Source organism: Camelina sativa, chromosome 12 (genome assembly GCF_000633955.1).
Source record: "Camelina sativa cultivar DH55 chromosome 12, Cs, whole genome shotgun sequence".
Taxonomy (NCBI): domain Eukaryota; kingdom Viridiplantae; phylum Streptophyta; class Magnoliopsida; order Brassicales; family Brassicaceae; genus Camelina; species Camelina sativa.
In genome coordinates, this window is record NC_025696.1 from 26,170,567 (window position 1) to 26,193,557 (window position 22,991).

The 22,991-nt window shown below is 41.1% G+C and overlaps 1 protein-coding gene and 1 pseudogene across 2 annotated transcripts in view; both read left to right on the top strand.

Annotated features, from left to right (window-relative positions):
- LOC104733871 lies at positions 6,398-8,821 on the top strand (annotated as a pseudogene).
- LOC104732650 (condensin complex subunit 3-like) overlaps positions 20,818-22,991 on the top strand; it is a 9,534-nt gene continuing 7,360 nt past the window's right edge. The window contains exons 1-4 of one of the 2 annotated variants that reach the window (XM_019233367.1): positions 20,818-21,354; positions 21,490-21,693; positions 21,814-21,959; positions 22,215-22,414. In XM_019233367.1, the coding sequence (XP_019088912.1) occupies positions 20,899-21,354; positions 21,490-21,693; positions 21,814-21,959; positions 22,215-22,414 (1,006 nt within the window). In that variant the 5' untranslated portion in view covers positions 20,818-20,898. The remainder of the gene's footprint in view (positions 21,355-21,489; positions 21,694-21,813; positions 21,960-22,214; positions 22,415-22,991) is intronic. The other variant, XM_019233366.1, reaches the window with a different exon arrangement.

Consider the following 22,991-nt stretch of genomic DNA (forward strand, 5'->3'; position numbering starts at 1 on the left):
TGCATATTTTGGATGAAAACAGGTGCTTTAGAGCCTAAATGGTGGAAAATAAGGACAAATCTGAGCATGTACCCGAAGGATCTATTGAGCAGGAAGAACAGTCCGAACTCCAACCCGATCGCGGAGGATCCAAGAGAAAGAAGAACAACCCGAAGACCTACCCGAGGAGTAACACGACCTCATCTTCGTGCATCCCATCGAGCAGACCCTCGAGCAGGACTGGGGAGCTAGGTCAAAGGGGTTTCCATATATAAACCCCCCTCTTCTTCCTCTCGCCCTAGCACACTGCAGACCCTCAAACCAGAGAGCGAGAGCTTCTAAGAGAGATCTAGAGCGACTCAAACATTTTTCCATTTTTGTTAGGATTTATTTTACATCTTTTTGTTATTTTCTTTAGATTTATACTTTGTACTCTTTATTCTCTACTCTATCTTTTAATACAATACAATTTTCGTTTATCTATGCTTTCATGTTTTCTGCAATGAGTTCCGAGTAGTGAAGTAAAGTTTCTAGGGATGGGATAGATGATTTTGTGTTCTTGATCGGTTAGGATGTCTTAGTTTGATTGTTTATGTTTTATAAATTCCCTTCTAGATTGGTGTTCTTAATGCTGTCAACAAACCGAGAGGGTGAGATTAGATCTAGGGTGTTTTACCATCGAGAGGTGTAGATGAAATGCTTGAATCAACCAATGCTAGAGATTTACTCACTTAGCCTAAGAGATTAGATGAGTAAGGGGTTTATTGACAATAATGAATCGGTTTGTATTGCTTGCTTGGTCATGTTTCTCCAACGAGAGTTGGGTAGGGGAGTGATCAAGGTTGATTGTTTCTATCAGGAGAGTGTTTCAACAAGCTTTTAGAGATTCATTGTCTAGGGAATATTTGCTTGAGGCATGTAAGACATCTGTATTGGTCAGGAACACTTAGGAGTCGATTACCTCATCCTTAGAAGCTTTCGTATTTTAAATGTTTGCATTTTCATACCTTACTCGATCCCTTACCCGAATAGGTACACAATCACCTGCTTTGAGTAACCCTTCGAGCTGTTCATACCTTCTTTGCTTACTCAATCACCCTACCCGATCCTGTACTCGAATGCTTGCATCGAGTGCTTAGATCGTGTGGTTCCCTTTTTATATTCTTTTCTTTGATTATATTAGGATTGTTAGACGAAACCCTTTTTATTGCTTGGCTTGACTTGCTTGCTTCTGATTGCATCCTATCTGCTAGCATGACAACCATTTGGATTGATAACCCTTTGTACTACAACTGCATAGGGAATTGATACCCTGGGTGAAAATCTTATTATCAATTTGGCGCCGTTGCCATTTGGTTGAATTTAATTTGCTACGTTTAGGATTTCAGCACTTGCTAGATCAAGTTCTTTTATCTACATTGGTTCGGCATCTGACTTGTTTGCTTTCGTGTTTGTTTGTTTTGAACCTCAGGTACAACCCGAGCACCCACCCGACCCGTCACTCGATCACCTGGATCGGGTTGACCTTCGTGTACTCACTCGGTCACCTACTTGTGCATGCAAACACGATCCAAGGGTAACCACAACTTGAGTCCTTTCATCGACAACATCGACAGACCAAGGTTACTTCGTCAACAACAAGTTCAACAACCACTACCAGCAACAATTGAGGAGACAATGAACAATCAGAACGGTCCACCAGCTCCTCAAGCAAGGACCAACATAGGAGCAGGGGATGCTCCATCCACTCATACTCAAAGGAATGGCATTGTGCCACCTGCTGTCCAGAACAACAATTTTGAGATCAAGAGTAGTCACATGTAGATGATACAAAGCAACAAGTTTCATGGATTGCCAATGGAGGACCCATTGGATCATCTGGATGAACTTGATAGGCTCTGTAGCCTCACCAAGATAAATGGAGTTAGTGAGGATGGATTCAAACTCCGGATTTTCCCATTCTCTTTGGGAGACAAAGCACACATCTGGGAGAAATCACTCCCCAAGGAGTCCATCACCACTTGGAAGCGTGCAAGAAGACGTTTCTAGCCAAATTCTTCTTCAACTCCAGAACCGCAAGACTGCAAAATGACATTTCCAGCTTTGTTCAGAAGAACAATGAGACGTTCAGTGAAGCTTGGGAACATTTCAAGGGATACACTACTAGATGTTCTCATCATGGCTTTAGTAATGCTTCATTGCTAAGTACACTATACAGAGGAGTGGTCCCTAAGATACGAATGTTTCTGGACACCGCAAGCAATGGTAACTTCCTCAGCAAGGATGTTGATGAAGGTTGAGACCTAGTGGAGAACTTGGCTCAATCTGATGGGCATTACAATGAGGAATACGATCATACTGTGCGATCTACTGGAGAGGAAGATGCCAAGTACAAGAGGGACATGAAAGCCCTCAATGACAAGCTCGACAAGCTCCTCAACCAGCAGCAGCATGTTCATGCAATCTCAGAGGAAAATCAGTTTTTACAACAAGATGGGGAGAATGTTCAGATAGAGCATGTGAACTACATCAACAACTAAGGAGGTTACAACAAAGGGTACAACAACTACAAGCCCAATCCAAATCTGTCTTACCGTAACCCGAATGTTGCCAATCCTCAAGACCAAATCTACCCATCAGTTCAAGGGAACCAGGTCCAGCAAAAGCCTTTTGTCCAGTACAATCAAGGCTATGCTTCTAAGCAGCAGTACTCTGGCAATTACCACCAACCCATTGAACCACCTGGATTCCAACAACAAAAAGGCCCACAAAAAGGCCCACAAAAAGGCCCACGCATCACCTGCTATTGACACTGCAAAACGGTTTGTAGAAATGAGCAACAAGATCGATTCTAGATACAATGACTTGACTGCCAAGTATGATTCGCTCAACACTATGCTGAGGTACCTAGAGGGCCACAACAATAACCAACCACCTCTAGAGATCAACCAGCTTCCAGGTAAAGCTGTTCAGAATCCAAAGGATTATGCCACTGCCCAGGCTATTTTCCTTGATGATGATTATGAGGACTACCTCACTGAGGACAGTGATGTTCAAGATGGGGAGGATATGGATCATTATGGTATAAATCCGAGTATGAACCCGAGCCTTCACCCGAGGATACTGATCGAGTTGATGATAGAGCACTGGTTCGAGAATCACAAACCGAAGAACCACCCGAGGCAGAACCCGATGACTCACCCGATCATGGTGATCGGATGATACATCGAGTAGATGTTTAGATGAGAGATCAACCTCAACTGCCTGTAGCAGCAGAAGAGGTACTAGAGGAAAAATTCAATGCTGCTCTTGACATCCAACTGGAGGCGCTTGCAGAGCGTATGGCCAAGCGTAAAGCTCCACCTCCTAAGCTCTTGCCACCACACAAACTTCAAGAGGAAATCACCAAGGAGGCAGCTCGGCTGGATATTGAGGTTAAGGAAGCTGTCAAGGAGATTGGGTATGAGATTCTCAGGAGTGGAGTGTGCTTAGATCCTGAGCTGCAAATCGAGGAGAAATTGGAGGATTCTGGCTCTTTTACTTTGCCATGCTCGATAGGACTTTGGATTTTCAAAAATTGCTTGTGCGATCTGGGAGCTTCAGTCAGCATCATGCCACTGTCAGTTGCCAACAAGATGGGTTTCAGCAGTTTTAAACCGAGTAGTCTGTATTTGGTTCTAGCTTATAGAACAATTAGACATCCGATTGGGATCCTGGAAAATCTGCCTCTCAGGATTGGAAGAGTGGAAGTCCCTACTGATTTTATGATCCTTGATATGGATAAGGAACCAGACGATCCACTGATCCTTGGGAGACCATTCTTGGCAACAGTAGGTGCAGTGATTGAGGTGAAACAAGGCAAGATCAGAATTGAGCATGGAGAGCATTTCAAGACGGAGTTTGATGTCAAGAAAATAATTAAAAGGTCAACCATTGATGGTCAAGTCTTTTCCACTAAGACAAAGCAGAGAAAAGTCAAGCATCTTGAAGAAGTCAACACTGCATTTGCTGTGGAACCTGGACAAGACTTGGAAAATCCATTGAATCAGCCTGCTAGAGTGGAAAGGATTCCAAAACCTTTCCCTCCTCAATCCCATGCTTAAAGAGCATGAAGAGTCAAGCTTAGTGACTTAAAACAAGCTCACTTGGGAGAAAGTCCCAAAGGTATCCTTTATTTTGTTTTAAGTTTTATTTATTTATTTTATCTCATTTTCTATTTTTGAATATTTTTATTAAAAAACAAAAAAAGGGAAAAGTGAAAAAGGAAATTTTGGAGAACCCGAGGCTCTATCCGAATCCATACCCGACGCGCCTGATCGTGTTCCTACTCGAGTGGCGAGTGGAGTCTGAATTCTACAAAACCTAGCCCACTCTCGGAAAAAGCCCAAGAAGCCAATCCTCCCTATTTAAGGAGCCTAACCCTCACAACTCCATAAGTTCTCTCTAAATCCTACAACTCTTTGTCTTCTTATCCTTTCTCTCTCAAGCTCGAGTGTTCTAAGATTTTCGGGAACTAACCCTATTAATCTCGAGTTTAGCTTTTCTTTCTTTTTAAGGGTTTTCCCAATGACACCAAAGATGAAGACATACCAAAAGAAGGGAAGCAGATCAACTTCCGCCGCTGCTAGAACCGGAGGTGATGCCGTCGAACCTCGAGAATCCCAAGGTAGAGAAGACGTTCCGAATTCCCAACCGCTGGCTGGACGTTTTGCTTCTCCAACCCGATGCTCAACCCGATCCATCACCCGATCCGGTGCTCGAGCAACCGATCGTGTAGACCCCCGAGTTTGCTCACCAAGCCCGGTGGCGAGTGCTGTTTGCCGATCTCCTCGACGTAGGGACCTGTCTAGGTTCGAGAGAACTGTTACCGACTCTATTGAGGTCGATTTTGATGCTGGTGGAGGAGAGCCAGAGGAGATCCAAACGTCGCGGTTGAGGAGCAGAGCTGCGGTTGCAAGAGGGAAGAGACCAGCCTCTGAAAGGGCTGAGAAGGTAGCCGAGAGAGCAGCTGAGGAAGAGGATCGAGACACAGAAGAGGAGAACCGTGAGCAAGAGGAGGAGCAGAGAGAACGCACATGCCAGGCTTCACGGAGACTGAAGCAGAAAGAGGTGGAGACTCCGGCCAATCTATTCAAGGTTTTCCGCAAGATGAGTTTTGTTGGTACCCGCTACCCTCACCGAGAAACGATGAAGCAGTGGGGCATCGCTAGAGATGTCGAGTTCCTGTTCGACATGTGCCACCTGGGCCTGATGATGCGAGCCCACCTCGAGGCTTATGAGGAGGAGACGTTTCGCTTTCTTTCCACACTGTGGTTACATTATTTCGAAGATCACCCGACCCTACTACCCGATAGGGGGATCGGGTTCATCACTTTCTTCGTGCGCAACAAGGAGTACCGGCTTACCTTCAAGGAGATGGAGAAGCTGTATGGTTTCAAGGCTGGGAGTGGAGAAGGCATGGAGGTGAGCAAGGAAGAGATGAAGTCCCTATGGCTGACAGTAGGAGACAAGCTCCCCTACAAGTCTACAATCTCCAAATCAGCTCAAATAAGGAGCCCCTTTTTGAGGTACTTTCACAAATCTCTAGCTTGCACCTTGTTCACTAGAAAGGAGACTGGAAATGTGAATGACCATGAGCTCCAGCTGCCAGACATTGCCTTGTGTGGAGTGTTAGACAATGCTAGGGATGGTACACCGCTAGTAGGAGATGTTGCGGATACTAGCATGGTCTTTGTGCTGCTCGATCAGTTCCTTTACCTCAAGTCATGGGCCCTGTTTTAAAAATCGGCCGCCTAGCCGATTAATCGGGCGCCTAGTCGCTAGGCAGTGGTTAACCGATGGGTTTAATGCAAAATCGGTTAACAAAATCGGTTTACAATTTTTTTTTAATTTAAATGAGTATTTTAATTGATTTTAATCGAATTAGGCCTTAAAGTCCATTAAATTTTTTTAAATGGGTATTTAGTTGATTTAATTCGTACTGGGCCTTAAAGCCCATTACTTTTTGATTAAAAATTGATGGTTTACGCTCAGGGTCTTGGTTTAATGACTTTAATGTCGTCTTTTTTACCCCAAAAACAAAAAAAAATCCTCTTCTTCTCTCGACAGTTGCCGAACAACACTGAAAACCCTAATCTAATTTCTTGTCTAATCTCAATTATGTCCAGAAATTGTTTGTACTCAAACTGATACTTATTTGTCAAGCCACTCTCATCTTTCTGTTCGTGAATCTACAGGTAATTTTCTAAAATCTCTAAATTCTTACAATCTTGTAGCCGATTAGAATGTCTTTGTCTATATCTCTCTGTTGCTCTGTCTAGCCGATTAGGATATCTCTGTGTATTGGTTTCTATTTCTCTGGGCAGCCTGTTTTTGATGTTTCTATTTACTAATGTTTTGATTTTTTTAACATGTTAGAATGGTTGATGTACAACTAAAACGTAATTCTGATGATGTGGGATGGGAATATGGAGTGTTGTATGATCCAAAAACTCCAGATAAGGTGAAATGCAAGTTGTGTGGAAAAGAAATGTCTGGTGGAGTTTATAGGTTGAAAGAACATATTGCTCATCAAAGGGGAAATGTTTATGCTTGCCCATTGTCTACAAAGGAGGATCAAGCTAAGTGTAAGAATGCACTTCTAGAAGCAAAGAGCAGGAAAACGAAGAAGAGAGCACGTGATAAAGAGCTTAGATCTGAGGTGAATATAAATAAACCGCATTTGGATGATAGTGAACTGCAAGAAGAATCTGGAACTCAAGCGGCTTCTCACTTCCAAGGTCCAATTGATAAGTTTGCGAGTTGCATCAACCCTGAAGCTTCCTTAGCTGCACAAACCCGACAACAGAATATCCATGATGCAATTTCTAAGGAGAAGACACATGTTGTCCGTCAATATTGTGCTAGGTGGATGTACGAGTCAAGTATCCCCTTTAATGCTATTGATAATGAAAGTTTCAGATTATTTTGTGAAATATTGGGACAATTTGGACCTGGTTGGATTCCCCCTACTCAATATCAGTTGAGCGAACCATTGTTAAATGAAGAGGAAGAGAGGACAAAGAAAAAGTTGAAGAGCTTAGAAGTAGAATGGGGAAAGCAAGGCTGTTCCGTGATGACAGATGCATGGACTGACATGAAAAAGAGAAGCATAATGAATTTGTGTGTCAATTCAAGAGGAGGTACATGTTTTCTTTCTTCAAAGGACACTTCTAAAGATTCTCACACAGGTGAATTCATCTTCAACTACATAGACAAGTGCATTGAAGATATTGGGGCTGGAAAGGTAGTTCAAGTAGTGACTGATAATGCTACAAATAATGTAGCGGCTGCAAGGATGCTTAAAGAGAAGAGGCCGAGTATATTTTGGTCAGGCTGTGCTGCTCACACCATCGATCTGATGCTTGAGGGAGTTTCTAAGTTGCCTTGGTTTGCAAAAGTGATCAGTCAAGCTAAATCTCTCACTGTTTTTATATATGCTCATCATAAGACATTATCCATGATGAGAACACATACAAATAGGAGGGATATTGTGAGACCAGGAGCAACACGATTCGCCACATGCTTCTTAACACTACAAAGTTTATATGAGAAAAAATCACAGTTGATGTCTATGTTTGGCAGTGATGAGTGGCATGACTGCAAGCATTCTAAGTGTGTAAAAGGAAAAAAGGCATCTGATACAGTTTTGAGCTATGCATTTTGGAGTAGTGTTATGGTGGTTTTAAAAGTGTTTTGTCCTATGGTGAAGGTTCTAAGACTTGCAGATGGGGAAAAGAAACCTTCTATGGGATTTATTTATGGAGAGATGTTAGAAGCTAAAAAGTTGATCAAAGAAGCTTCTAATCATCTGGAAAAGAATTATCAACCTATTTTTCAGATTATGGATGAGAAAATGAAAGGTAGATTGGATTCTCCTTTGCATCTTGCTGCTTACTTCTTAAATCCATTCTACTTCTACAAAGATTCTAGCATAGAATCTGATAAGGAGATCAACGAAGGATTTCTTGCTTGTGTTGAAATTTTTTTATCATGGTGACTTTGAGAAGCAAACTAAAGTCGTCAATATTGAGCTTGATATCTATAAAAGCAAAATTGGCTCTTTTGGAAAAGACTTAGCAATAAGAGGATGTCAACAAAATGATGAAAATTTTGATCCAGGTTTGTCTTCTCACTTGAATTTAATTTTGTTGTTCTCTTGTCATTTATATGTTTTTCTTAGATATCTTAAACTGTTAACTTTAGGGAAATGGTGGGCAACTTATGGATGTCATGTACCTACGTTACAAAAGCTAGCAACTAGAGTGCTTGCTTTGACTTCTAGCTCTTCTGGTTGTGAAAGAAATTGGAGTAGCTTTGAAGCGGTTAGTTTTTAATCTATGTTCAGTTTTTATGTTTGAGTTACTGATTAATTCAATATTTGTATCTCTGTTTGAGTATAGCTATTTATGTTACAGCCCTTCTTCTAATATCTCTTATTAATTTGCAGATCCACACTAAAAAAAGGAATAGATTAATGGTTAGTCGTCTAAACAGCCTAGTTTATGTCCAGTTTAATGCAAGACTTTTTAACAAGCACAAAAAAATCAAGGAGAAAGCTGTGGATGTGATCGTAGATGATGGTAATGAAGAAACTGTGGAAGATTGGATTGTGGAGCAACATCAAAAAGACCAAAGTACTGGTGTTGGTATTGTACCTAATACCCAATATTCAAAAGTAAGAGAGCTTTATGATGATGATTTTGAATCTGAGGAAGAAGATGAAGTAATGGTTGACATGGATTTTGAACCAAATGCTTTTCATGGAACCCCTGAGTTTCGTGACACACCAATGGGTTACTAAGGTTTGTTTTTTTTTTTTGTGTGATTATTTGTTGTTTAACCTGACACACCAATAGTTCTTGTCATCTTGCTGTTTTTTATTATTAATTTTGTTTGATCTGTTGTAGTTGCAGATAACCAAGAAGAAGTCTTCACTAAGCAAAAAGTCTAACACATGCTAATTACTTGATCATTGAAGAAAGTAAACGAAGAAGAAGTAATCTTCATTCTTTTTGTGACTTTTTCATATTTTTCGTGTCCTCAAGATCAAGACCATCCTAATTTTTGTATATCATGTGATTGGAAACTTATTTTGTGTTTTTTGAATGTATAAATGTTTTTATTTTATAAAGTTTAAACATATATTATTAAAAATATATAAAATATATTAAATTTTATTAAAAACTAGTCCCCGATTAATCCCCGATTAATCCCCGATTTCTCTGCTAGGCGCTAGGCCTGTACTCGCCGCCCGACTAGCGCCTAGCGATTTCTTAACCAGGGGTCATGGGCAATGAAAACTGAGAGAAGAGAGGGAGCCAGAGAGATCTCCATAGGAGGACTGGTTACACCAATTTTGGTGGCTTGCGATGTGCCTTTGAAGGGAGTAGTACATGATCCGAGATGGCTGGACATTAACTACCTCATGCTGGCAAGGTACTTGGCTTATGAGAAGCCAAACGACATGCTGCTCTTCAAGTTTGTCCATCCAACTGCCGAAGCCGCCCAAATGATCCTACCCAATGTCGCGTGCACCAAGGTCCGGCTGGGGGACAACATCGACTTTACACCGCCTCTGGAGGAGCTGTACAACCCGGAGGAGGAATCCGAAGCTGAAGAGAGATAGCCGACTGGGTAAGAACAGGGAGACAACTCGGAAGATTATGACTTTGAGGAGTATGTCTGCTCACAAAAGCAGCCTGTTGGGGTGTGGGAAGCTCACAAGAGGATCAGATGGCTGAAGAGGATGAACAAGTTTCTGGTTAGGAAGGTGAAGGATCTTACCGGTTCAGTAAAGGTGATGGGAGGTCAGATAAAGGAGCTGCAAGTCAAGGCAAGCTGTGCCTCAGCGCCCACCTCGGCATATGCACCAACATGGATGGGGAGAAGCGGACCGCTAGGAGGAATTTGAGGACTAACACCTCCAGAGCCTCACAGAGCATCATCTTACGAGCCCCAGCTTGATGAGGATGTCACCAGACCCGACAGATCGTGGAGAAGCCACTCAGATGTCTATCCGACACCTAACCCGATGGGGTACACGATGCCGTATCCGATGCACCCGTCGAGCACACATTTGTGTCCATTCTCACCGACCTATCAGATGCCGTATCCGATGCCGTATTCGATGCACCCTGCGAGTGGCTTTACGGGTGATCACTCCGGACCTCTCCCACCATACCCGTCATACTACCCTATGCCCTACCCGATGAGCTACGCGATGCCGTACCCGATCAACCCCTCGGATGCTGGTCCGAGCAAGTCGTCTGTGCATATCACCGAGCTCTCTGATAAGCGAATCCTGGCACCTGCTGAAGCCGGTGACGACCCTGGCTACACGTTGGCGGGTATGGAGGCTGCTACAACCTCCTTCTTCACCAACCCATGAGGTACCACATTCATCCAACCTTTGTAAATAACATTGCATTTAGTTTATTTCATCTTGTGTGATTCTTGGATTCTTTTTCAGACTTTTATTTACATAGAGACTGTATAATTTAAGTTTGGGGGAGGGTCCTAGAATGTATATAACATTGTGTTTTATTTTCTTATTTTCTTATTTCAAATTTTTGCATGCTAGTTTTATTCATTTGAGTCTGCATCTATGTGCATTGAAAAAACCAAAACATTTGAAAATTAAAAAAAAAAAAAAAAAAGAGTGTTCATGTAGTTGCATTTACATATTAGGATTGAGTCTATTTTGCTTCATATAGGATTGTTGCATATGCATCTTAGGGGACAATGATTAAAACCACCTTGTTTAAAATCAAACCTTAGGATTGAAGCGATAGCCCTTAATTACAGTTCATTGTTGCTAGATCAATCTTTGGAAAAAAATGAAAAATCTTTGCTTAGAACCTTGTGTCTTTTGAATGCTTCCTCCACTTGCTTGAAAATTGAAACATCTTTATATTATTGGACTTAACTTGAACTTAAATTGTCTTGCTTATGGAATTTGAATGCTTGCTCATGGTAACTCTAAGCTCGGGTTAGCACTCCATTTTTACCTTTTCGTTTAACCCGATTCGTTTTTCCTACCCTTGAACCCAAACCTTTCTTTCAAACCTTGTTATGAATTGTTGAGTGAGGCCTTTTCATTGTGCTATAGGTTGTGAAACCTTGAGAGTATTGAGAACGACAAAGAACTGGCTCTTGATTTAGCAAAGTTAGAATCATTTGGACTAGCTAATAGAATCGGTTTTGAAAGATAGGTAGTTAGCATGTTTATTTGGGGTTGGGTTGAGGAATAAAAAGAAGAAATTCCCTAAGGTTCAGTTCAATTAGCTCTAAGTCTCTAAGTAAAAAAAGAAGAGAAAAAGATCTTGCTATAGTGTCCTAGAAAAAGAAGAAAAAAATATATATAGGAATATTATTAGGAGCTTAGCGAAGAAAAAAAAAAGAGCTAGATGTTTAAAAGTTTAAACCTTAGGGATTATATAAAAAAAGAGAGTTAAAATCAAGGTTATGGGTAGTTTAATTCTAGGGGGTTTAAATAAAAAAAAAAAAGAGAAAGTGAATGAGACAATGGTAGATTATTAAGAGTTAAGCTTTGTATGCCCAAATTGTTCTCAATCTTAGATAGTTTTCACAACTGTCTAGCATTCCTTCTTTTGAGAGAAAACCATCCAAAGAATTTGCTTAAAAGCACCTTACCAAAAAGCCTTACCCTTGAGACCAATTGAGCTTGATTCACCTTCCATTTGCAAGAATTCGCCAAATACTTTAATGAATGTGAAAGAGATGTTCTTTGGAATTGCAAGTCTTTACTTTTAGTTGGAGGTTGAACTAGATCGGTGCATGGTAATAAGCATAGAAAAATATTTGTAAGTATGTTGATTGATCTTAGCACCATTAAACTATCTTTAAGGACTATAGCTTGAATCATTTGCTTAGCATAAAAAGGTTATGAGTCCCCATTTTCAAACCGCACCCTCCTACTTCCTTGCTAGAGGACTAGCAAGATTTAAGTTTGAAGGTCTGATAATTCTCTAATTTACATGTTTTTAGCATTTTTTTGTCCATATTTTGCATTGTTTATACCCTTACATTAGCATTTTTAGGTCATTAACTGTAGGAATTCGCATTTAGGTCATTTAGGGTGTTGCATTCTTGCATTTGCATACTTTGGATGAAAGCAGGTGCTTTAGAACCTAAAATGGGGAAAAACAAGGACAAATCCGAGCATGTACCCGAAGGACCTATCGAGCAGGAAGAACAGTCTGAACCCCAACCCGATCGAGGAGGATCCAAGAGAAGGAAGAACAACCCGAAGACCTACCTGAGGAGTAACACGACCTCATCTTCGTGCACCCCATCGAGCATACCCTCGAGCAGGACTGGGGAGCTAGGTCAAAGGGGTTTCCATATATAAACCCCCCTCTTCTTCCTCTCGCCCTAGCACGCCGCAGACCCTCAAACCAGAGAACGAGAGCTTCTGAGAGATCTAGAGCGACTCAAACATTTTTCCACTTTTGTTAGGATTTATTTTACATCTTTTTGTTATTTTCTTTAGATTTCTACTTTGTACTCTAAATTCTCTACTCTATCTTTTAATACAATGCAATTTTCGTTTATCTATGCTTTCATGTTTTCTGCAATGAGTTCCGAGTAGTGAAGTAAAGTTTCTAGGGATGAGATAGATGATTTTGTGTTCTTGATCGGTTAGAATGTCTTAGTTTGATTGTTTATGTTTTATAAATTCCCTTCTAGATTGGTGTTCTTAATACTGTCAACAAACCGAGAGGGTGAGATTAGATCTAGGGTGTTTTACCATCGAGAGGTGTAGATGAAATGCTTGAATCAACCAATGCTAGGGATTTACTCACTTAGCCTAAGAGATTAGATGAGTAAGGGGTTTATTGACAATAATGAATCGGTTCGTATTGCCTGCTTGGTCATGTTTCTCCAACGAGAGTTGGGTAGGGGAGTGATCAAGGTTGATTGTTTCTATCACGAGAGTGTTTTAACAAGGTTTTAGAGATTCATTGTCTAGGGAATATTTGCTTGAGGCATGTAAGACATCTGTATTGGTCGGGAACACTTAGGAGTCTATTACCCCATCCTTAGAAGCTTTCATATTTTAATTGTTTGCATTTTCATACCTTACTCGATCCCTTACCCGAACAGGTACACGATCACCTGCTTCGAGTAACCCTTGGAGCTGTTCATACCTTCTTTGCTTACTCGATCACCCCACCCGATCCTGTACTCGAATGCTTGCATCGAGTGTCGTGTGGTTCCTTGTTTATATTCTTTTCTTTTATTATTTTAGGATTGTTAGACAAAACCCATTTTATTGCTTGGCTTGACTTGCTTGCTTCTGATTGCATCCTATCTGCTAACATAACAACCATTTGGATTGATAACCCTTTGTACTACAACTGCATAGGGAGTTGGTACCCTGGGTGAAAATCTTGTTATGGCGAACACTGAATGGATTATGGTGTATCCCTTGGGTTGCAGTGAGTACCTGAGATTTGAAGGCTCGTATCATCGCCCTCTTGTCACTTCCTTCGACCCAAAAAATAAAAAAAGAAGAGGCTTGTTTAGATATGGTTGATGCTTGAAGGATAACCCTGAAGTTACAAAGCTCATTTGTGAGGCCTAGAATTTAAACTTATCTGCTACTATTGACCAGAGGATTGGTTACTGTCGAGAGGCCATTATCACCTGGAGCAAAGACCAACATTCAAACAGCCAGCAGGAGATATTGATACTTCGAGATCAACTAGAGCATGCGATGACTGTAGATGATACCCCACAGGAAGCCATTGATCTTATAAACAATAATATACTGAAGGCTTACAAGAAAGAGGAATCCTTTTGGAAACAAAGGAGACCGCAACCTCTGGCTAGCATTGGGAGACAAGAACACCAGATTTTTTCATGCTGCTACAAAAGGGAGATGTGCTATCAATACTATCTCTATTATTGAGTCACAAGAGGGTAGACCAGTTTTCGAAGAAAAGGAGATCAAACTAGCAGTGCCTGATTAATTTAATCAAATTTTTACCTCCCACTCAGCCGAACGGAGATCAGTAGTGGAGGCTGGCCTCTCTCCTTGTATCACACATGAGATGAATGGAAAACTTATCCAGATGCCTTCCAAATTTGAAATAAAAAATGCGTGTTTTGCGGTTCATGCTGATAAGGCCCCGAGACGGGATGGCTTCTCAGCAAGCTTCTTTCAATCTAACTGGGAGACAATAGGATCACAGGTTATCTCTGAAGTTCAATCTTTCTTCATCTCCGGCGATCTACCACAAAAAATAAATCACACACATGTGAGACTTATCCCAAGGATCCCAACCCCATAGAAAGTATCAGATTACAGACCTATTGTGTTATGTTCTGTCTACTACAAGATTATCTCAAAGATCCTGTCCATGCGACTTCAACCAATCCTGCATACCTGCATATCAGAAACCCAATCAGCTTTCGTTCCCCAAAGAGCTATCTCTGATAATGTTCTGATAACTCATGAGACTCTACATTACCTAAAGACTTCTGATGCAAAGAAAAGATGTTTCATGGCAGTCAAAACAGACATGAGCAAGGCTTACGATAGAATAGAATGGGACTTTATCCAAGCAGCTCTCGAAAGATTGGGTTTCCATCCCCGCTGGATCCACTGGATCATGCAATGTGTTAGTACGGTCTCCTACTCTTACCTCCTCAACGGTGCAGCCTCAGGATCTGTCACACCGGGCAGGGCATTAGGCAGGGTGACCCACTTTCACCGTACATTTTCATCATATGCAGTGAAGTGATCTCTAGACTGTGTTCCAAGGCTCAACTTCAGGGTAGTCTCATAGGTATCAGAGTCTCCAAAGGCAGCCCGCGGGTTAATCACCTCCTTTTTGCTGATGATACTATGTTTTTCTGTCGGTCTGATCAAAGTAGCTGCCACAAACTCCTCCAAATCCTTAAATAGTACGAACAAGCATCAGGACAACAGATCAACAAAGCCAAGTCGTCTATTACTTTTTCTGCAAAATCTCTGCAGGAGGTAAAGGACACTGCCAAAAACATTCTCGGTATACAAAAAGAAGGGGGTCAAGGCAAGTATCTAGGCTTACTGAGCTCTTTGGTCGCAAGAAGAAAAACCTCTTCAGTGAGATTGTTGATAAAAGCAAGCAGCGGTCACTTACTTGGTCGTCTAGGTTCCTCTCATCGGCTGGGAAACTAACCATGTTAAAGTTGGTACTGTTCGCTATGCCCACTTACACCATATCCTGCTTTAAACTTCCGAATAACCTGTGCAAGCGAAGACAATCAGCACTGACACGCTTTTGGTGGGACTCAAAGACAGAAAAAAAGATGTGTTGGGTTTCTTGGCAGAAAATTTCTAAATCTTTTAAAGATAGTGGACTGGGTTTCTGCGACTTACAAACTTTCAATGATGCTCTGCTGGCTAAGATCAGCTGGAGAATCCTGATGCATCCCACATGTCTCCTAGCCAAAGTCCTCCTTGGCAAATATTGTCGTCAATCCAACTTCCTCGAATGTCGGATCCCTAACTCTGCCTCCCATGGATGGCGTAGCATTTGCATAGGCAGAGACCTACTCAAACCACGAGTTGGTCTACTGGTAGGGTCAAGAAACTCTATTCCACTCTGGTGTGCACTGTGGCTCTCAACTGATTTCCCTAGCACACCAATGGGTCCTCCCACGTTAGAGTCTCATCAACTGACGGTTGCAGACCTTCTCAACCCTGAATCTCTTACTTGCAACAAACCCCTTATTCGAGAACTTTTACCAGAATATGAACTCGACATCCTGAAACTAAAACCCAGCAAACAGGGTGCAGCTGATTGATGGGCTTGGCTACCTTCCAGAATGGGGTCTACTCAACCAAATCAGGTTACTATGAAGCACAAGCACCCGCTCCACCACCTCCTGTTTTCAACAACCAAAATCATTTAAACCAAGATAACCAATTTAAATGGAAATCACTTATCTGGGTAGTGAAATCTTCTCCCAAAGCAAAGCTCTTACTTTGGAAGATAGCTCAGAAGGCATTACCTGGAGGAAAGAATCTATCCCACAGGAGGATCACAGAGTCAGTCTCTTGCCCACATTGTAAAGCAGCGGAGACATAGCTGCACCTATTCTTCCACTACCCGTTTGCAACAAAAATCTAGTCTCAAGCTCCCTTCAAAGAAAACTTCGAACCAACAAGAATATCCTCGACCCAGTCAGGACTCATGGCGTTGTCGAAGCTAACTTGCCTTCCCCCTTCCGGCATCAGCGATGGACCTCTCTACCCTTGGATTTTGTGGCTCATCTGGACATCCCGCAACAATCTACTCTTTAGCAAAAAAACAGATCTCGTCGGAATAGACCATTCTGCTAGCCATCATACGAGCTAAGGAATGACAACAATCCCAGATCCGTAAACCCCCAATCGTCCCTACCCCCGTTCCCCTGATTCAGCGACAACCAGAGACTCAATTTTCCAATATAATCACCTGCTTTACAGATGCGTCCTGGATCGATCACAGAAGCAAAGGCTAGTCTTGAATGGACTTTCCACAATCGAAATCACCAAATTATCGGACAAGGTTCAGACCTCGCTCTTCATGTCCGATCACTGCTGATGGACGAAGCGTTAGCAACTCTCACCGCCATGGAAGTTGCAATCGAATAGGGCTTTACGCACCTCTCTTTTGCCTCTGACTCTCAACTGCTAGTCAAGGCTCTCAATTCGAAGCTCCAATCGAAGGACCTTCATGGGATTCAACACGATATCCTATCTCTATCTAGTTTCTTTTTGTCTTGTACCTTCTCTTTTATCCCCCGGAACTTGAATCATCAAGCCGATGAACTGGCCAAAAAGGCTCTATCTCTCTCCTTTGTATGATTATTTATTTAATATGATAGTATCTATGTGATCAAAAAAAAAAAAAGCATCTTCAGATCAATTAAATTTTGTATATGTTTATATTTTTAGAATATTATTATTTTATTTAAAATTTACAATATAAGATTCAAAATAAAGAGTTTAAAATAACAACTAATATAACATCCAAATAAAAGAAAATCAATAAAATCAGTATTTGATCCCTTCACCATTCACCATATATTTTAAAATTTTGAAACTGCTTATACCGTCATATTTTGTGAACGGTACATTATGCTAATTACAGTATGTTAAAAAATTAAAAACAGTCCATTTAGCAAAATGGGAAAAATGTCATTTAAACCATGAACTTTCAAATTTTGGCCACTTAAACCATGAACTTCGTTATAGGCCATTTAAAACATCAACTTTTGTTGACTAGCTTTTTTAAACATGAAGTTTCGTTGACCAAGCCAAAAAAGACATGACGTTAAATCCGATAATTGATCTACTAACAGACGTTACTATGTCATTAATCAGTCAGTTACTAACAAAATGACATGTTTTAATGGAAGTTTTATTTCAAAAAAATATCATTTAAACCATGAACTTTTTAATATAGGCCATTTAAACCATGAACTTATAAATGTATGTCATTTAAACCATGAACTTTTAAATTTATGTCATTTAAACCAGAATACATTAAAAAAATGATCAATCCTTCAAACTCTAGTGTAGTGTCCTAAAACAAGATGATCAATCCTTCAAACTCTATTGTAGTGTCCTAATAAATGAAAAAGACTCAAGACAATATAAGGAATGTGTATTGTATTATATGTTAAAACAGAGTAGCTACAGACTTATATATACATAGAGTGGGAGACTAGGGTAAATGTATTTACAAAGAGATCCTTATACTTATATAGTTCTACTATTTACTCTTATACGCCCCCTCAAGATGAAGGAACCTTGGTGACGCCAATCTTGAGACAGGCATTCTGGAATTGCGTGCACGACAATGGTTTGGTGAGAGTGTCAGCGAGTTGATTGTGAGTGGAGACATGAGAGACACGGAGCTTGTTTGTCTGAATCTGATCGCGAACGAAGTGGTAGTCGATGGCAATATGCTTCATACGAGAATGGAAGACAGGATTTGCACAGAGGTAGGTGGCTCCAATGTTGTCACAGTAGATGGTTGGAGCCGTAGGTAGAGTGATCCGCATTTCAGTGAGAAGAGAGCACAACCATCGAACCTCAGCAGCGGTGTTTGCAACCACCCTATATTCAGCCTCAGTGGATGAGCGGGCGACACCCTTTTGCTTCTTAGAAGACCAAGAGATGGGGTTACGGCCATTGTAAATAAGATACCCATTTGTAGACACATAATCATCCGTATCACCTGCCCAATCTGCATCTGAGTAACCATGGAGTAGGATAGGAGAGTGAGCATGAAGATATATACCATGTGTAGTGGTTCCAGCAAGGTAGCGAAGAATTCGTTTCACCGCTTGCCAATGATCAATTGTCGGACGGTGTATGAATTGTGAAAGACGGTTGACGGCATAGGAAATGTCTGGTCTAGTGAATGATAAGTACTAGAGGCTACCAACAACAGACCGGTATTGCGAGGCATTGTCTAGAGGGGTTCCCATCGACATAGTGAGTTTCAGAGATGCGGGTAGAGGCGTTTGGACTGGTTTGGCATTGTGCATGTTATTTTTGTGAAGAAGATCCATGATATATCTCCGTTGCATCATATGAAGACCAGTTGTCGTACGAGAAACCTCGATGCCGAGGAAGTAATGTAAGTCGGTGGGGTCTTTGATGGAGAAACGTTGTGAGAATGAGGCAAGAACAGAGGCGATAACCGAGGAGTTGTTGCCAGTTACGATTATGTCGTCCACATAAACTAAGACGTAAGTGATGTTAGAACCATTACCTCGAATGAAAAGAGATGCATCAGCGAGTGAGTTGGTGAAGCCAGTGTCAAGTAAATGTTGCTTCAAAGCCATGTACCAAGCGCGATGAGCTTGCTTTAATCCATAGATAGGCTTGCGGAGACGACAAACATGATGAGGCCGATCCTTGTCAACAAAACTAGGGGGTTGAGACATGTAGACTTCTTCAGTGAGATCACCTTGGAGGAAGGCATTATTAACATCAAGTTGTTTGAGCGGCCATGATTTCTTTACAGCAACGTCGAGGACAAGTCGTATGGTGGTTGATTTGATACCGGGCTGAAGGTCTCAGCGTAGTCCTTACCATACTGTTGGTGAAAACCTTTGGCGACGAGACGTGCCTTGTAACGATCGAGTATACCATTGGCAAGGAACTTGGTGGTAAACACCCACTTACACCCAACAACATTTTGGTCAGCATGTGGAGGAACTAAGTCCCAAGTATGGTTGATATTGAGAGCATCATACTCGCGAGAACAAGCAGGACTCCAGTTGGGATCTTTCAATGCTTGCGTAATGTTGGTGGGTTCTAGCGGTGATCGTGGAGAGGCAAGTACATTGAGCGAGAGTTTGAGGTTAGGTGTGGTAATTCTGTTTTTGGCTCGAGTTTGCATTTTGTGGTTATTTTGTGGTGGCTCAACAGTTGTTATTTGGTTCTGTGGTTGAATAGGGATAGGTCGGTGTGGTGGGGGATTAGTGTTTGGTTGTGACTGAGTTGTGGGACGCAACTCATTTTGACGTGGAGCAGTGGGCTCTTGGGAAACAAGGGATGGCTGAGATGTGGGTCGCATCTCATTTTTGTTGGAAGCAGTAGGCTCCGTATCAGATGGAGAGGAAGATGAGGGTGAAGGAGAAGAGATAGAAGGCAATACCTGAGGGGTCGACGTGGTGGCGCGGTGAAGGGTCGAGTCGAGGGGTCCCAATCTCGTAGTCGGAGAAGATGAAGGCATAACCGAAGTTGCAATGTTGTTGGGCCGTGCGATGGACGTGATTTGTTGTTGTTGGGCTGCATTAGTTGGTGAGGATCCATTATGTGTCTGATTCACGGGTCGTGGGCGACGGTGATATGTGAGACGAAACTCACGCGTCGGAGGTAAGGGAAAAATTTAGGGTTGATCGAAGCTCTGATACCATATAAGAAATGTGTATTGTATTATATGTTAAAACAGAGTAGCTACAGACTTATATATACATAGAGTGGGAGACTAGGGTAAATGTATTTACAAAGAGATCCTTATACTTATATAGTTCTACTATTTACTCTTATAGACAAATACAAAAAGACACAAAATACATGACAAAGATTGAAAAAGAAGGATGAATTGATGTTCTTCATTCTCTTTTTCAGAATCGCATCATGAGGCAGAGTCGAAGAAAGAAGAGATAAACTAAACTAGGGTGAAACGGTTTAGCCAGTTAGGCTTATATACTTCTGCGGTTTCTAATAAACCTACCGGACCAAACCGAAATCCAATTATCCAAATCAATTGCGCCGAACGGTTAGGCTTTCTCTTTTCGATTTGCTTCGATAACCAAAATTTTCAGGTTGTCTAGTTTTCACCTAACACCTAAGGCAAGTTCATGATTTAAATGACATAAATTTGAAAGTTCATGGTTTAAATGACATACATTTATAAGTTCATGGTTTAAATGGTCTATATTAAAAAGTTCATGGTTTAAATAACATTTTTTCGAATTAAAACTTCCATTAAAACAACGTCATTTTGTCAGTAACAGAGTGATTAACGGTATAGTAACGTCTGTTAGTAGGTCAATTATCGGATTTAACGTCATGTCTTTTTTGGCTTGGTCAACGAAACTTCATTTTTAGAAAAGCTAGTCAACAAAAGTTGATGTTTTAAATGGCATACAATAAAGTTCATGGTTTAAATGGCCAAAATTTGAAAGTTTATGATTTAAATGGTAAATCTATCGTTTTAAATTTAAAAAGTAATATCGTCCCGCTCACTCAAAAAGATTTGAAACATACAACAGATCTAAAATTAAAAACCCTCTCACATTCACAAGAGCGTCGATTCAAAACATTTTGAATTTCAAAGCCCTCAGTGAAAAAAAAAAATGGGCGAAGCATCCGAAATCGCGATGGCTTCCGACGCAGATCGAAACCTAACCCAGAAAATCGCCAAGATCCTAAACGAGACTCGCACATCATACGCTACTCACAACCGAAAGCTAAAGGAGCTCGCCACAATCCGGTCGAAACTATCTTCACCTGAGTCCGACCACGAAGAGGACTCATCGTCTTCGTCTTCTTCTTCTCCTTCTACAGTCCGTAGATTCTCCTCGGTGTTTTTCAAAACCCTAACCCCTCTTTTCATCGCCGCTCAACGGAGAACCGCGGCGGCGGAGCGTGTTGTTCGATTCGCGGCGGAATTCGCTTGTCTTCGTTGTAATAATCCAGACGGTGATTCCGATTGCGACGAGTTTCTAGAAGAATTTCTGAAGTTTCTGGTGGCTGGGTCCGTGGCTGCGAACAGAAACGCTAGGTTCAGAGCGTGTCAGATAATCTCAGAGGTATAATAAGCGTATTAGGATTCAATTTACTGGGTAAAGGTCTTTTAGGTCAAAATATAAGATTAGCTTCTTGGGAATTTGAGACCTTTTTTTAAGTTTTCCCACTTATTATTCTGTACATTGTGTTCTTTGCAGATTATATTGAGGCTGCCAGATGAAGTGGAAGTAGCGGATGAGTTGTGGGATGATGTAATTGATTGTATGATGGTGCGTGTTCGGGATAAAGTTCCTGTTATCCGTACGTTTGCTGTCAGGTCACTTTCACGCTTTGTGAACGATCCTGAGAACTGTGACATTCTTGATCTGCTTCTTGAGGTTCTTCCTCTGGAACAGAATCCGGTAAAGTTTCTGTCTTGTTGTACTGTTTTTGGTTAGCTATCAAAGTCTGGACATTATAGCTACATCCTACATCACATTTTCAATGTAAGTCATATTGCTTTAGCTTGTTAATGATTTCAGGAAGTACGCAAAACAATTGTTCTATCTCTGCCACCTTCAATTGCAACCACCCAAGCAATTATTGATTGCACGCTCGATGTTAATGAATCAGTACGCAAAGCAGCTTACTCAGTTCTGGCAAATAAAGTTCCTCTTCAGAGTCTGAGGTGAATTTGGGCTTTTAGAGCTTTGGTCTCTTTATTTCTTTCTTCATCATTTTGCACAGTCAGATTCAGCCTAGAGTTTCCGTCTCTTTTTTTTCTTCTTAGAAATTCTTTGATTGCCCTCTAAATAGAATTTTTATGCCGTTTTTTGTTTTCCGTTACAAATGTTCTACACTTAGCCTTACTGACGAAAGTTTCCTCTTCCCTACTGTCCTTCTCTTTCTCCTGATTGGTATTTCTTTCATTTTGCTATGTTAGCATCAAGCTTAGGACCACAATTCTTCAGAGAGGACTTGCTGATCGTGCTGTAAATGTTTCAACGGAATGTTTGAAGCTAATGAAAGATCAATGGCTGTCTAACTCTTGTCAAGGAGATCCTATTAAATTTCTTAAATACCTTGATGTTGAAACCTATGAATCTGTAGCAGAATCGGCGTTGGAAGTTCTGTTAAGTGAAGGATTGATAATGCCCACCGATGACAAAAGCATCCAGCAGTACATATTGTCAGCAGATGGTGAAGCTAGAGGTCTGTTGAAATCTGGACTATATATGCAATGCATTAATTTCTGCATGTGCTTATATTTTCTTTACCTGTGTTAGATGAGAGCGCGTGTTCTGCACCCAGCATCCAACTTATGGAGCCAGAGATTGCTCTTTACTGGAGGATTATATGCAGGAAATTGAACAAAAGTGCTCAAGTAAGTCTGTAAACTTACCAACTATTCATTTCTCTGGGTTTAGGTACTTGTATGCTATAAACATGTATTTTGTGAAGCCACAAGTTCTGAAATGTGCTTAAACTGAGATGATAATGTGCTTAACCTGAGATGCTTTTGATGAATCCATAACTGACTGCTTGATTCACGAACCAGAGAATGCTAATTTCTACTGGCATTATCTTGGTCGTTGGACAATTTCTATTTAAATATCCTGTGACCTGGTTTTCCTTCTGATTTCAAGTTACCATTTTACTGCCTATTTTTTCCTTCGAACACCAGACATGTCAAACTAAACAAAAACGTCTCAGAAATCAA